This window comes from Physeter macrocephalus, chromosome 3 (assembly GCF_002837175.3).
Source record: "Physeter macrocephalus isolate SW-GA chromosome 3, ASM283717v5, whole genome shotgun sequence".
Lineage (NCBI taxonomy): Eukaryota > Metazoa > Chordata > Mammalia > Artiodactyla > Physeteridae > Physeter > Physeter macrocephalus.
Window position 1 is genome coordinate 24,910,302 of NC_041216.1, and position 16,854 is coordinate 24,927,155.

General features: G+C 43.8%; 2 protein-coding genes across 7 annotated transcripts in view; both read right to left on the bottom strand.

The window, feature by feature from the left end:
* The window catches only part of UBE4B (ubiquitination factor E4B), a 128,319-nt gene extending 127,804 nt beyond the window's left edge, over positions 1 to 515 (bottom strand). For 3 of the 5 annotated variants that reach the window (XM_024125702.3, XM_028487862.2, XM_028487866.2), the window contains exon 1: positions 81 to 100. In XM_024125702.3, coding sequence (XP_023981470.1) covers positions 81 to 85 — 5 coding nt within the window. In that variant the 5' untranslated portion in view covers positions 86 to 100. Of the gene's footprint in view, positions 1 to 80 lie in introns of all 5 variants that reach the window. The other 2 variants (XM_028487863.2, XM_028487864.2) reach the window with 1 other exon arrangement.
* A 5,499-nt stretch (positions 516 to 6,014) lies between these two features.
* RBP7 (retinol binding protein 7) overlaps positions 6,015 to 16,854 on the bottom strand; it is a 38,350-nt gene continuing 27,510 nt past the window's right edge. The window contains exon 4 of one of the 2 annotated variants that reach the window (XM_055083784.1): positions 6,015 to 6,082. In XM_055083784.1, the coding sequence (XP_054939759.1) occupies positions 6,056 to 6,082 (27 nt within the window). In that variant the 3' untranslated portion in view covers positions 6,015 to 6,055. Of the gene's footprint in view, positions 6,083 to 11,362; positions 11,384 to 16,854 lie in introns of those variants that run through there. The other variant, XM_055083785.1, reaches the window with a different exon arrangement.

The window sequence follows — 16,854 nt, forward strand, 5'->3', positions numbered from 1 at the left end:
CCACTGGCGCAATATCAACCCTATCCAAAGCGCCAAAGAGTTGCCAACTAATTTCCCAAGGTGTCCCCCAACCTCCTCACCTCATCAGCGCTCAGCTCCTCCATCGCTTTCCTCTTAATGGTGAAAGGCGTTAAGGAGAGATCTGTTCTTTGAGACCAGGGCGGGAGGAGAGTGGAAGGTGTCTATCGGGCTGTCTGGTCCCCCGAATGGGGGAGGTTTCAGAACTGCATAGTCAGAGGTTAAAAAATAAGAACACGAGAGGCAGTGAAATGCCTTGGCGTCGGTCACTCCAATTGCCCCAGAGACTCCTACAGCTGCTTACGCCACGAGCAGCCTCCTTTGACCGCCACTGCTGCTGCTACAGGGTTATCGTAAGGCGCCACTTTTTACCCTCTGCTTCCCAGGTTACCCACACTAGGGAGCTCGGTCTCCAGCTCTCCTCGTGCCCGGAGCCTACTGTGTCTTCGTGGTGGTGGCGCGGCAGCTGCGCTTCCTCCAGCAGATCGTGCTCTCCTTCCAACCCTTTCCCCCTGGCGGGAAGTGTTCAACTGCAGAATGGGTGCCCCGAGGCAAGGCGACCCCAGAGCCGCCCAGGCAGAGCCCAGCACTGAGGAGGGAAGCTCCTCCCCTCCCAAAGCAGGCCGGCCACGCCCCGCCTCCACGCCGGAGCCTGGGCAAGGGGGAGGGGGAGGACCGGACTCGCGATGTTCTGGCTGGAAGAGTAAATCCTCCTACCCCTCCACCCCTACTCTTACCCCCTCGCCCCACCAAGTATTATTCATCAAAACAACAGGGCGGCCATCTTTGAAAGGCATCACGTGACCCCGTCAGACAGGCGGGGTTTCTGGCCCCAGGACGAGGCAGCCAATGGGCCGCGGGCGCCGCGCGGCCGATTTCCTCTCTCCTGCGTCTCCTCCCGCCTCCGCCCCACCCTCTCCCCGGCAGCCGCGCGGGGCGGGGGGAGGGGCGAGCGGGGCCGCGGGCGGGCCGGCCGAGCGCGGGGGGCGGGGCGGAGAGGTGCCATGGCGACGGCGCGGGGGGGCGGTGCGCGGGCCCGGCCCAGGTAGGTTCCCGGGAGGGCCACGCGGGCGGGCGATGGCGGAGGCCGCGGGGCAAGGCGCCTGCAGACAACGGGAAGATTGGCCAGAAGGGGACTCCCGCCCGCGACCCGGGCCCACAGCGCCTCCGTTGTTCCCAGGCTTTTCTCTTTAGCGGCTCACAAACGCCTTTCGACTCTCCACGATGCCGCCCAAGCGAACTAAAAGAAACGGAAAACGTCTCCTTTCTGCGATGAGCGTTCTCTACCAGCCTCACCGCTCACATTCTGCAAAACATTTCTACGTAGACTCTTCCTCCTCCGCAAGGAAAGCCCATTTGGAAGAAAACTTTCACACAAGTAGAACTTAATTTCATTTCACTTTGTTCTTTTAGAGACATAATTTCTGATTTTCTTTTAAAGTGTGTTCCAAACTTGAAAGTATAAATGGTTTGAGACCCAGAAAAGTTTGAAGTGCATACACAAACACAAGGAAGACTTGTGGAGCCAAGGAGAAGAAACCATCGTCCTCACCTGGACAAGACAAAAAAATTTTTAATTGAAATGTGTGTAATCAAAACATCATATTAGTTGCAACGTGTACAGCATAATGATTTGACATACATATATACTGGGAAATGATTACCACAATATGTTAACACCCATCACCACACATGCTTGTTTTTTTTTTTTCTTGGAATAAGCACTTTAAAGAGTTATTCGCTTAGCAACTTTCAAGTATATGATACAGTATTGTTGACTATAGTCCCAATGCTGTACATTACACCCACAGGACTTCTTATAACTGAGTTTGTACCTTTTGACCACCTTCACCATTTTGCCCACGCACTATCCGCCTCTGGCAACCACCAATCTGTTCTCTGAAGAATGCAAATATTTTATAATATACAAGTCTAAACAGTGGTCAACGTTTAACAGTGTCATGAAATTCCAGATTTTGCCACCTACGAAGAATGTAATGTATGGGATGGTTTACTTAACCATAATATTACAGATTGCATTCCAGAATTAAAAGTCACAATTTTTTTTTCCTGCTACTTACTTAAAATAGTAACCTGACAACCAGATATGTAAGGAATTTGTATGTAAAATTAGACCACTGCTGGCTTTACATATTATCTGCTCTCCAGGAAAGGAATTCTGTGTAAACCAGAATTTAGACGCATGGTGACATGGATATCAGTACATTTACTTCTTTTTTTAAACGTGGTCATTGCCACAAAATTCGTATTCCATACAATTCACCCATTTAAAGTGTAAGATGGTTGTAGAATATTCACAGTTATCAACCATCATCACTAATTCCAGAACATTTCATCACCCCAGAAGGAAACCCAGTCACTCCCCATTCTCCCCTCCTCTCCCTCTGGGCAACCACTAATCTACTTTCTGTCTCTACCAATGGAATCCTACTCTATGTGGCTTTTTGTGTCCAGCTGCTTTTTTTTTTTTTTTTTTTTTTCCGGTACGCGGGCCTCTCACTGCCGCGGCCTCTCCCGTTGCGGAGCACTGGCTCCGGACGCGCAGGCTCAGCGGCCATGGCTCACGGGCCCAGCCGCTCCGCAGCATGTGGGATCCTCCCGGACCGGGGCACGAACCCGCGTCCCCTGCATCGGCAGGCGGACTCCCAACCGCTGCGCCACCAGGGAAGCCCCTGTCCAGCTGCTTTTATTTAGCATATGTTTTCAAGGTTTATCCATGTTGCAGTATATAGCAGTACTTCATTTCTTTAATGCCGAATAATATTCCATTGTATGGATATAACACATTTTGTTTATTCATTCATCAATTAATGGACATTTGGGTTGTTTCCACCATTTGGTTATTATGAATAATGCTGCTATCAATATTTATGTGTAAGTTTTTGTGTGGACATTTGTTTTAATTTCTCTTGGATATATACCTAGGAGGAGAATTTCTGGGTTGTATGTTTAACTTTTCAAGCAACTGAAAAACTGTTTTCGAAAGCGCCACACCATTGTACATTCCACCAGCAACGTATGAGGGTTCCAGTTTCTCCAATCCTCACAAACGCTTGTTAGTATCCCTTTTTTAGAATAGTCACACTAGTAGATGTGAAGTGGTATCTCATTGCAGTTTTGTGTTTTCATTCCTCTGAGGGCTAACAATGTTGAGCATCTTTTCATGTATTTATTAGTTATTTGTATATCTTTGGACAAATATCTGTCCAAATCCTTTGTTCATTTTTTAATTGGTTATTTGTCTTTTTATTGTTGAGTTGTAAGAGTTCTTTATATACTCTGGATATTAGTCCCTTAACAAACATGTAATTTATAAATATCTTTCCCATTCTGTGGGTTGTCATTTCACTTTCTTGATAGTATCATTTGCAGCACAAATTTTATTTTGATGTAGTCCAATTTCTTTCTTTTGTCATTTGTGCTTTTGATGTAATACATTCACTTTTACAAGGCATATTGAATCATTTATTATTTCTCTTAGTCAGTTTGTACTGCTATAACAGAATACCATAGACTGAGTGGCTTATAAGCAACAGAAATTTATTTCTTAGTTCTGGAGGCTCAAAGTCAGAGGTCAGGGTGCCAGCATGATCAAATCTGGTGAACTCCCTCTTCCATGTGGCTTGTACTAGCTTCTCCTGGTATCCTCACGTGACTGTGAACAGAGAGCAAGCAAGCGCTCTAGAAACTCTCATAAGGGCACTGATCTCATTCATGAGTGTCTCACCCTTATGACCTCATCTATTCCTAATTATCTCTGCAAAGTAATACCATCACATGGGGGGGGTGTCACATTAATTTGCGGGGGGATACAAACATTCCATCCGTAACAATATTCAAATATTATAGGAAATATCCTTCCCATTTTGTGGCTGGAGAAAGCGAAACTGTGAATATTAAATGGCCTGCCCCAAGTCAAATGGGAAAATGATTAGAAGTCTTGCTTCCCCTGAATTCTTTCCCTATCACACAAATATCTCTGTCTATATGTCACAAGAACACAATATCTAGAACAAAATGGGTATTCGAAAAATGTAAGATAAAGTACTGATTGCATGCTTGTTTGCTGAGTAGTGATATTGTGAAAATGCCACAGTATTTTATTCACCATAGATTCCATGTCCAATCTAGCTTTAACCTTTTGATTTATGACATTTGGATTTTCTGACATAGAATTCACTTTTAAAGCTGTCTCACTATTTTAAGACTAAGAAATACAGGGATTTTTTACCATTTGCGTGACAACTCCACTCCCTTTCTTTTTCTTCAACTCCAAAGTACTCTTTCTGCAAATATAATGAATTTTGGAAAATCACAAAAATTAGAAGTGAACTCTCTTTAGCCATGTACTGTATTTCCCAGGGTCTTTTACAGGATGAATCCCTCTAATATGTTTTTTAGTGCCTTTTACAGTTGTGTTTTAAACTGCCCAAGTGCTGGAGTTCCTACCACTTCCCTTAGGGGAAGCTTTCCCACAAAATCGTAAATAAGAGTATCTCAGAGGTGTTCATGATACTTAGCTCATTGTTTTGCTCAGTTTCTTCCATCTTCCATCTTCTAAAGGGGGCATTATATTACCCCCTTTAGATCATGCAAAATAATCTGTCTGCCTCATTTGGGAACTACCAAGCATCAAGGCCCAAGACAAATTAGTTCTCAGAATTACCTAGAAGTTAGCAAAAGTACTTTTTAATACTAGTGACAGATCAAGGAGGAGAACAAACTGAAACATGTGACTGAAAATAAACGTATACTTTGGGCAGATTTTGTTATTTTATAAGGGGAAAGGAGTTTTTCTGGGTTATTTTTCACTTGAAAGTAAAAATAGGGACTTCCCTGGTGGCACGGTGGTTAAGAATCCACCTGCCAATGCAGGGGACACGGGTTCAAGCCCTGGTCCGGCAAGATCCCACATGCCACGGATCAACTAAGCCCGTGCGCCACAACTACTGAGCCTGCGCTCTAGAGCCCGCGAGCCACAACTGCTGAGCTCGCGTGCCACGACTACTGAAGCCCGCATGCCTAGAGCCCGTGGTCCGCAACAGGAGAAGCCACCGCAATGAGAAGCCCATGCACCGCAATGAAGAGTAACCCCCGCTCTCAGCAACTAGAGAGAGCCCGCGCGCAGCAATGAAGACCCAACACAGCCAAAAATAAATAAATAAAATAGTCTTTAGAAAAAGTAAAAAATAGCCTCCTAGTCAATTAAAAGGCATTTGTGAAGGTAAATTCTAGAACTTATAATCTTTGGGGATAGCTTTTATTCAAGTGCCAGGATATAGAGAGTTCACTGGACCAAAATTTGTCTTCCTGATGATCTACAAAGCTGGATCTACCAAGCTTCCTGATGATCTTCCTTTGGATCTACAAAGCTACCTACATCTGTAAGTACACTATATTCTGTTTTCTCTACTGCCATCAGAGGTCAGCCCCTGCACCTGGACTCTGGATTCCTTTTTGTTTTGCACCATCATTTTCCTCTTCTCCACTGGACACATTTCTGCTCTAGGAACACTAACTTTAAAAACCCCTATCTTGACCCTACATCTCCTTTGGGCTATGCCTCCTTTATTTGCTTCCCTTCACAGCAAAACATCTCAAAAGACATTTTGCATATTATTTCCACTCCTTCCCTTATTCCTCAGTCCAGTCTATCCTCTGTCTCTGCCATTCTGAGAAAATTCTCTTGTTGAGATCACCAATGATCTAGCCAAGACCAGTTCCATTTTTTGTATCCAGTATTTATCAGCTTTCTCAGCAGCATTCAGTACAGTTGAGCACTTTTGAAACACTTTCCCCTATATTGCCTTTCAGTGAGGCCACACTCCCTTGGGTTTCCTCTTGCCTCACTGGAAGCTCTTCCTCAGGTTCATTTGCTGCCTCCTTTACCCAAGTTTTAAATATTGTAGAGCTGCAGGCTCAGTGCTGAGTCCTCTTCTCTCTGCCAACATGATAAGTGCTGTAGATTAAAGTAAGTCCAAGAAGGAGAATAATGCTGGAGATCGGCGTTTCCGTTTTAAAGGGGGTGGTCATACAAATGAATCTGTATACAAATCAGAAATTGAGTCACAGGTGTAGAGAACAAACTTATGATTACCAAGGAGGAAAGGAGTGGGGGGGATAAATTGGGAGATTGGGATGGACATATACACACTACTATGTATAAAAAATAACTAATAAGAACCTACTGTATAGCACAGGGAAATTTATTCAGTGCTCTGTAATGACCTACACGGGAATGGAGTCTAGAAGAGAGTGGGTATATGTATACGTATGGCTGATTCACTTTGCTGTACAGCAGAAACTAACACAACATTGTAAATCAACTATACTCCAATAAAAAAATTAATTAAAAAAATAAATAAAGGGGACTTCCGTGGTGGCACAGTGGTTAAGAATCCGCCTGCCAATGCAGGGGACACGGGTTCGAGCCCTGGTCCGGGAAGATCCCACATGCCGCAGAGCAACTAAGCCCGCACGCCACAACTACTGAGCCTGCGCTCTAGAGCCCGTGAGCCACAACTACTGAGCCCGCGTGCTGCAAATACTGAAGCCCTGGTGCCTAGAGCCCGTGCTCCGCAGCAAGAGAAGCCACCACAATGAGATGCCTGTGTACCACAACGAAGAGTAGCCCCCACTCACCCCAACTAGAGGAAGCCCCATGCAGCAACAAAGACCCAGTGCAGCCAAAAATAAATTAGTTAATTTAAATAAAATAAAATAAATAAATAAAGGGACTTCCCTGGTGGTCCAGTGGCTAAGACTCCGCGCTCCCAATGCAGGGGGCCCAGGTTCGATCCCTGGCCAGAGAACTAAATCTCACATGCCTCAACTAAGAGTTCGTGTGCCACAACTGAAGATCCCATGTGCTGCAACTAAGACCTGGTACAGCTAAATAAATAAATAAATAAAAATACCTAACTCAGCAAGTAGCATGTGAAGAAAGACCTGAAGGGACAGAGGAAGTGAGCCAAGTGGATATCAGTGGGAAAGCATGAGGAGCAGAGAGAATAGAAGGCCCTGAGTCAGGAATAGGCCTGGCAGGTGGCCAGTGTGGCTGAAGCAGGATGAATGTTAGGGAAAGTAGAAGGTGATGTCTGTGGCTTTTTACTCTAAGATGGGAGCTGTTGGAGCATCTGAACAGAGGAGTGATCTAATCTCTCCGATGTTTTAAAAGGATCACTCTCTCGATGCTACGTCGAAGACAGACAGTAGGGAATAAGAGTAGAAACACAGAGACCAGTCAGGTTCTCACCTCTTGGCTCAGTAATCCAGGTGAGAGGTGCTGAGGGCTCGACAAGATGGCAGCAAGCAAGGTAGGGAGAAGTGGTGGGCTTCTGGTTATATTTTGAAGAAACAGCAAACAGAATTTGGGAGTGGAAGGTGAGAATGAAAAAAGTGAGAGAGGTCAAGGATGACTCCAAGTGTTGGTAGAAGGAGAAGTTGCGATTCATTGAGATGGGGAGGACTACGGGTGGAGCAGACTCTGAGGGGAAGAGAAGGAGTTCAGTTTGGTGCACAGTAAGTCTAAGATATCTACTAGACTTTGAAGTAAAGATGTCAAGTAGACGGCTGCACATAGAGCTCTGGAGTTTAGGAGAGAGGTCCACACTAGAGACATCAGTTGAGCATCTTTGGTGCATGGATGAAAATTAAAGTCATGAGATGGGATGAGTGATTAGAAGAAGCAAGGAGGAGGAAAGGAATCAGCAAGGGAGACTGACAATGACCGGCCTGCAGTTGGAGGAAAACCAGGAGACGGTGGTATCTGTGACCAAAGTCAAGTGAACAAAGTGTTGAAAGAAAGAGGAAATGATCAGCTGTTTCAAATTCTGTCAACAGATGACTTAAGATGAAGACGGAGATTTCCATTGAATTTAGCAACAAGCAGCTCTTCGGTGACCTTCAGAGCAGTTTTGGTGGATTGATGGGGCAGGAAACTGATCTAGGAATGTATAAGAAAGAATGCAAGAATAGACAACTCTCTCAAGAAGTTTTATGGCAAAAGAGAGCAAAGAAATGGGACAGTAGTTGGAGGGAGAAGTGGGTAAAACTTTTGTTTTTCATATTGGGAGAAATAATAGTATATCTTGTATGTTAATGGGAATTATCAGTCGAGAGGGAAATTTTTGAATGTTTAGGGAAAAGTAGATTCTGTATACTATTGATGTCTTCTTTAAATCCTTTACCTTCTAAGAAGTATATTCTTATCTTATAAATTGGAAAAGTGTATTTCCTCTTGAAAGGAAAATAATAGCAAGATTTTTTCTTACATAAATCTTGTTTGCTGTTGATTTGATGTTAGCAATTTTTTAGATGTTTAACCTTCTCCTTGCCTAAAATGATACAGCACGCCTGCCAAAGAATGCCTACTGCTTTATGAGGCCATGTTAATCATTAGATGTTGATTCTGGCTAGAATCACAGGTAATGCCTGTGACTGACTTAATGTCTCTAAAAGTTAACTATCTGAAATGTATGTATTCTGACTCTTACTTGGGCTTAGGATTCAGAATTCTGCTTTGCTTGGAGTAGAATTTGATTTTTATAGGATTACATTGCTATGCCTAATGTCTGGGGTTGTTTGATACACTCAGCAGATGTGGTCGCCAAATCCAGGAAGGAAAACCAGTACTGCTGACACACTCTGTCATCTATTCGTGCATTTGGTAACCACTTATTGAAAGCCTATGATGGGGGAGTTCCCTGGTGGCCTAGTGGTTAGGATTACGGGCTTTCAATGCTGTGGCCCAGGTTCAATCTCTGGTGAGGGAACGGAGATCCCACAAGCGTAAAAAAAAAAAAAGTAGGAAAAAAAAATAAAAGCCTATCATGGGCAAAGCACTATACAAGCTACCAAGACAAACTGGTGAATAAGACATGCTAAGTATTCTCCTACCCATAAGATGCCTTACAGTCAAGGAGAGAGATAAAACAGACACACAACTTTCCTGGGCGTATATCTGGAGAAAACTCTAATTTGAAAAGATACATGTAGCCCAATGTTCACTGCAGCACTATTTACAATAGCCAAGACATGGAAGCAACCTAAATGTCCATCAATAGATGAATGGCTAAAGAAGATGTGGTGTATATATATATATAATGGAATATTACTCAGCCATAAAAAAGAATGAAATAATGCCATTTGCAGCAACATGGATGGACCTAGAGATTATCATATTAAGTGAAGTAAGTCAGACAAAGAAGAATATCATATGATATTGCTTATACGTGGAATCTAAAAAAAAAGTTATTGTACAAATGAACTTATTTACAAAACAGAAATAGACCCACAGACATAGAAAACAAATTTATGGTTACCAAAGGGGAAAGGCAGGAGGGATACATTAGGAGGTTGGGATTAACACATACACACTACTATATATGAAATAGATAACCAACAAGGAAGTCCTTGTTAGCACAGGGAACTATACCCAGTATTATACTCAATATTTTGTAATAACCTATAAGGGAGAAGAATATGAAGAAGAATATATATATATATATATATATATATATAGCTGAATCATTGTGCTGTACACCTGAAACTAACACAACATTGTAAATCAACTATACTTCAATAAAATTTAAAAAATTAAAAACAAAAAACAACCCCCAAAACACGTATACAACTATAATACATTGTAGAAAGTGTAAAGTGCCATAAAAGAAATTCCAAGGGGGAATTCCCTCGCACTCCAGTGGTTAGGACTCTGCAGTTTCAGTGTGGAGGGCCTGTGTTTTACCCCTGGTTGGGGAACTAAGATCTTACAAGCCATGCAGCACAGCCAAAAAAAAGAAATTCCAGGAAAGCACAGAGGAGCCCAAAGGATAAAGAGATTATTACTTGTTTGGAGGACATTGCTCTGACTCACTGAAGCAGGCAGGTATTCTGAGGGAAATCTACCCAACAGCCTTCCTTCCAATGATCTCAACTAATGTCAGTATTTCCCCGCATTTTAAAACATGATAATTCATTTTTATAATCCCCTGAAAAGCAGGAACATCTTGACCCCACTTTCATTTTGTAGCCAAATGAACTGACTCCATCTCTTTCTGTTAAAAAAATTCTATTAATGTTATATGTACTTAAAATGTAATATTAGAAGAGTTTCCTTTAATTTTTAAAACCTAATGAACAGTTGCATTTGAATAAAAATAAGATTTATTATGTTTTTAATCAGATGAATACTCACAAACTCATCTTCTATATTTCCTCATTAAGTGAAAAGTAATATCGGGAGAAAACTACCTACCGCTTGGCTATATTTTCATCCTAAGTCTCCTACATTCCTCCTCTCTCTCTCTACTCTTAGAAAAGAATTGATAAACGTGTCAGTGAGCATAAGAAAGGCACATGATGGAAGACACCACCTCACACGGGAGTAAGTCAGTCACACCAGTTCCAAGGGGTTCAGAAAAAGATTTTTTTAATTTTTGTTTAAGAAAGGGAGTTGGGAGACTTCCCTGTGGTGCAGTGGTTAAGAATCTGCCTGCCAATGCAGGGCACATGGGTTCGATCCCTGGTCCGGGAAGATCCCACATGCCGCGGAGCAACTAAGCCCGTGTGCCACAGCTACTGAGCCTGCACTCTAGAGCCCACGTGCCACAACTACTGAAGCCTGGGTGCCTAGAGTCCGTGCTCCGCAGCAAGAGAAGCCACTGCAATGAGAAGCCTGCACACCACAACGAAGAGTAGCTCCTGCTCGCTGCAACTCGAGAAACCCCACGCGCAGCAACGAAGACCCAACACAGCCAAAAATAATAATAAATAAATAAAATAAGTAAGTTTTTAAAAATAAAAAAAAATTTAACATAAATAAAAATAAACATGACATACAGAGTGGAAGTCCTGGATTGATGGATTTCATTTATTTATTTGGTCATATTTGCATTCCTCACCATGTTTCTGTATTGAGAACATATGTGTATTTTTATCATTATCAATATCTGGGTAAGTAATATAAACTGAGGAAAATGGGAATTCCCTGGGAGTCCAGTGGTTAGGACTCAGCGCTTTCACTGCAGTGGCCAGGGTTCAATCCCTGGTCTGGGAACTAAGAGCCCACAAGCTGTGCAGCGCGGCCTAAATAAATAAATAAATAAACTGAAGCAAAGAGTCCAGGAGAAATTGGCTCCATCCACAAATGGAATTTATTGATTTACATAACTGCAAAGTCCAGAAGCAGATTTTCAGGTCAGGTTTGTTCCAGAGACTCGACAGTGGACCCAAGGTTCCTGATTCTCTCTCTGTTTTCTGCAGTAGCTGCATGCTCCTCTGGAGGGCTTCCTTCACGGTGTGCTGGTGGCCCCCAGGATGCATTATATTTCCTCATTCAAGCCTTGTAAGGAAGAGATTATCTTTTCCCATCCTTCCCAGCTAGAGTCCTGAAACCTGCTCACATTAGACCACTTGGACAACATGTAACCAAAACAAACAAACAAGCACTAATTGATTTAGTCTGGGTCACATGTTTCACTTCTAGAGCTGGGGTGGAGTTAACTTCAGCAGAACCAAATTGAATCCCCCTGAGCAAAATAAAAATCCCATTATCCACGCCACTAGTTAGAAAGCTAAATGACAGGGACTTCCCCAGCGGTCCAGTGGTTAACAATCGGCTCTTTCAATGCAGGGGCGTGGGATCGATCCCTGGTCGGGGAACTAAGATCCCACATGTTGTGGGTGTGGCCAAAAGAAAACAAGAAGAGAGAAATGGCAGCTTCTCCTGAGAAATAAGTGATTAAGTAAATAGCCTTAAGTTGCTATTTTAGATAACACCAGTACCAGGGATGGATCTAGGTTTTGTAGTACCTAAAACATAAACAATTTGGGAGGTCTTCTTTAAGAAAAAGAATACAAAATTAGTCTCAAATGTGAATTTTAAGAATCAGAAAAATAACAGTTTGATTAACTGCCCCTAAATAAATTTTATCTGCAACATACTCATTGTCTCTTCATATGATAATTTCATGATATATTTTTTTAAAGAGATTTTTTAAAGTAAACTAATCTTTCCTCTATCGTGGTTGACCTAAATCTACTTTTTATTACTGATAGCTTAGGAAAGTTTCTTTTAGCTTCACAACTCATTATAGTAAGGATATTACATTATTGGTAAGGATATGTAAATTTTAGGACTGTTTTTAAACTTGGGGTTATTTCTTTTTCTTTGGCCTGCGGGATCTTATTTCCCTGATCAGGGATCAAACCCACGCCCCCGGCAGTGGAAGCCCAGAGTCTTAACCACTGGACTGCCAGGGAAGTCCCTTGGGGCTATTTCTATGAAGTTTCAGACAATGAACTGGGATATTTCAGAGCATCATAAGTTTTCTTATGCTGTGATTAACAGTAACACTCTGAATTAAGGACTCACAATCACCAGTTTGGTTTTGCCTTCATCATGGTGTGTTATGTTTCATATTAACTCCATCCGTGTCAGCATTTTATGTAAACTAGCCAGAAATTTAAATCTTTTGGCTCACTCCCTTTCTTTTTTTAACATTTATTTTATTCAAGCATAGTTGATTTACAATGTTGTGCTTATTTCTGCTGTACAGCAAAGTGATTCAGTTATAAATACACACATTCTTTTTCATATTTTTTTCCGTTATGGTTTATCACAGGATATTGCATATAGTTCCCCATGCTATATACTAGAACCTTGTTGTTCATCCATTCTGTATATAATAGTTCGCAATCTGCTAATCCCAAACTCCCAATCCTTCCCTCCTCCACCCCCTTCCCTCAGGGCAACCACAAGTCCTTTCTAGGTCTGGACTCACTTCCTTTCTTTTTTTAAAATTAATTAATTAATTTATTTATTTGTTTATTTGGTTTTGTTGCTGTGAGCAAGCGGGCTTTCTCCAGTCGTGGCGAGCGGGCGCTACTCTTCGTTGCGGTGCGCGGGCTTCTCATTGCAGTGGCTTCTCTTTGTTGCAGAGCTCAGACTCTAGGCGCACGGGCTTAAGTAGTTGTGGTGTGTGGGCTCAGTAGTTGTGCCTCGCGGGCTCTAGAGCGTAGGCTCAGTAGTTGTGGTGCACGGGCTTAGTTGCTCCGCGGCATGTGGGATCTTACCAGACCAGGACTCGAACCCACGTCCCCTGCATTGGCAGGCGGATTCTTAACCACTGTGCCACCAGGGAAGTCCCTCCCTTTCTTAACTGGGTTATCAAACAATTCAAGAAACTATTCATTACACTTATGCAAAATTTATCCTTATAATGAACTACTGCTTTGGGTTTGACCTTAAAAAATTTTTTTTTGTTACAATTCACTGCTTAATGTTAGAATCATTTATATGGAATTTATCATTGACTTTTTTTTTTTTTTTTTTTGTGGTATGCAGGCCTCTCACTGTTGTGGCCTCTCCCGTTGCGGAGCACAGGCTCCGGACACGCAAGCTCAGCGGCCATGGCTCACGGGCCCAGCCGCTGCGCGGCATGTGGGATCCTCCCGGACCGGGGCACGAACCCGCGTCCCATGCATAGGCAGGCGGACTCTCAACCACTGCGCCACCAGGGAAGCCCCTATCGTTGACTTTTTATGACTTTTGTTTCATATTTTCAGGACCTAGTACTACTTGGTGAACCTCTCCAAATGTCTGCTGAATTGAATTTAATCTAAGCAATTGTGATAAAATGCGTCTAATAGTTAACTACAGTAAATCACCATGAAGATGGCCTCTTGCATTTTAAAATGACAGAGGGATACTTTGCATATTATATTTTCTCACTTGTTTTACAGAACCATGCCAAAATGTCTTTCCAAACTGCAATTAAAGCGGTGAGGCATAATTAAAAATATATATTTGGTCTTTGTCCTTGATTCCTGGCACAGAGGTCCAAAAAGTCTCGGAGGTTCCTGAGTGATAGGAGTGTCTTTGTCATTCATAAGGGGCGACTGTAGATCAGGCTTGAGTTTGTCCTAATGAGACAACTTAGGGTGTTCCCCCCTCCAGATAGCCTCAGAATGGGGACTGGTCACCAGAAAGACCAAGCACTTTATTAGAGGGTGGGAACCCTCCGTCCGGCCTACCAGCCTCCGGCAGAAGAAGGGGGACTGGAGATTGAGCTCTATAAAAACCCTTGAACAATGAGGCTCAGGAGAGCTTCCAAATTGGTGAACACGTCGAGATGCTGGGAGGGTGGAGGACCCAGAGAGGACATGGAAACTCCATGTCCCCCCACCCTTGCCTTATGCATCTCTTCCTTTCGCTGTCCCTGAATTGTATCCTTTATGATAAACCAGTAACAGGAAGTAAAGCTCTGTGAGTCATTCCGGCAAGTTATTGAACTTGAGGGAACCGTCATGGGAACACAGAAGGCCACTTACTGTACAACTCGATTTATATAAAAAATCCAGAATAGGCCATTCCATAGGGATAGAAAGTAGATTAGTGGTTTCCAGGGGCTTTGGGGAAGGGGTTGACTGCTAATGGGTAAGGGCTTTCCAACTGAGGTAATAAAAAATTTCCAGAATTAGACAGTGGTGATGGCTATACAACACTGTGACTGTACTTACTGCCATTGAATTGTACATTTTAAGATCGTTCAAGTGGTAAACTTTGTTATGTGTAAATTACCACAATTTTAAAAAATGCACCCATTAGGATGGCTGTTATCGAAAAGTCAGAAAACACATGTTGGTAAGAATGTGGAGAAATTGGAACACTTGTGCGCTGCTGGTGAAATGGCACAGTTGCTGTGGCAAACAGTTGGCAGTTCCTCAAAAAGTTAAACACAGGATTACCACGTGACCCACAAATTCCACTTGTGTATATACTCAAAAGAATTGAAAGCAGGGACTTGAATGGATATTTGTACACCTGTGTTCACAGCAGCATTATTCACAATAGCCAAAAGGTGGAAGCAACTCAAAATGTCCATGGCCAGATGAATGGATACACAAAATGTGGTCCATCCATACAATACAATGGAGTATTGGCCTTTAAAAGGGAAGGAAATTCTAACACAGGCTACAGCATGGACGAACCTTGAAGACGCATGCTGCGTAAAATTTGCCACACTCAATAGGACAAATATACGATTGCACACAGGTGAATAGTCAAATTCATAGAAACAGAAGGTAGAATGGAGGTTGCCACCGGCTGGGAGGAAGAGGAATGGAGAGTTGTTTCATGGGGACAGAGTTTCAGTTTGGGAGAATGAAAAAATTCTGGAGATGCATGCTGGTGATGGCTGCACAACAGTGTGACTGTACTTAATGCCACTGCACTGCACTCTTAAAAATGGTTAAAATGGTAAATTTTATGTTATGTATAGTTTACCATAATTTTTAAAAAACACTAAAAACTAAAAAAAAGAAAGAAAATAAGAGAAAAGAAAAGAAAAAGAAAGGAAAAGAAAAGAAAAGAAAAAGAGCAAGGGCCCTCCTTCCTTCCCCAGAGGGCCCGGCGAGAAGAGGATGCAAGGCTCGTCCAGAAGGGGGCGCGTCGGGTCCCCGTGCTCCTCCGCAGCATCCGGGGCTACCCAAGAGGGCTCACTCCACCCCAACTTCCCTTAACTTCAAATCTGGGGCAGGGCGTGGCAGGGGGGCGGTGACGCGGGGGGGGTTCCCCTCTTTCCCGGGCTGTCCGGCCCCTTCCCCGTGTTTGGGTGGCGCAGACGGTGCCAGCTCTGAAGCGCGCGCCACTCCCTGGAAGGCTCCTGTCTTTCCAGAAGGCTTCCTCTGCTTCCCAGGCTGGCAGAGCTCGCGTCCGGAGGAATCCCCTATTTTATTCTATTTCATCTATTTCATTGCTGCTCTCACAGGATGGCCAGCAATAACTTTGGGGAACAAACAGCCTCAGCGCGTCACCCTCCCACACATCAGGCTGCTGCAGCGCGCGCAGCGCTCCGCGTAGACACGGCTACCCGCCCCTTCCTCCCAGGGACGCGTAGCAGCTGCTCCCAGAGCCGCCCAGAAAAATCCGCATAGCCCTCCCCCGGTGGACGTCTCCTGCTTGAAACAAAAACTCCGTCGTCGAGGCTAGTTTCTGAACTCTTCATAATTGGAGCCAAAATAGCACCATAGGAAGCTGTACACCAGTCTTTTCCTTGGAGAACGAGAATTTTAATTCCTAACGCTTAAAACTTTTAATAAAATGCCTGAAGAAACAGACATCTGCAGGGGTAATGGGATGAAGGTTCAAACTAAAACCACTCCTATCTTGATTTGGTAGGTTGCCTAAGTGGGGAATGTTTTTTAAAAAGAAATGTTTCCTAGTCATAAGGTGAGAGGAAGGAAAAAACAAGGAGAAAGGCAGAGAACTAGGGGCTTCCCCGGTGATGCAGGGGTTAAGAATCCGCCTGCCAATGCAGGGGACACGGGTTGGAGCCCTGGTCTGGGAAGATCCCACATGCTGCGGAGCAACTAAGCCCGCGTGCCACAACTACTGAGCCCGCGTGCCACAACTACTGAAGCCCACGCACCCAGAGCCCGTGCTCCACAACAAGAGAAGCCACCGCGATGAGAAACCCGTGCACCGCAATGAAGAGGGGCCCCCCGCTCACCGCAACTAGAGAAGCCCTGTGGGAGGCAACAAAAACCCAACGCAGACAAAGAAAATTAGAAAAAAAAAAAAAAGGCAGAGAACTACTGCTTATTACTTGTTGCGGCTTTAAGTCAAGGCATATAAGGGAGGAATGGAGGAGCGCCAGCCATTCTGGAGCTGGTGATCCTACAGGTGGAGGTAGACGGGTTCACGGCTTCGCTAAAAGAGATGCTCTTGGTGGCGCAGTGGTTGACAGTCCGCCTGCCGATGCAGGGGACGCGGGTTCGTGCCCCGGTCCGGGGAGGGCCCACATGCCGCGG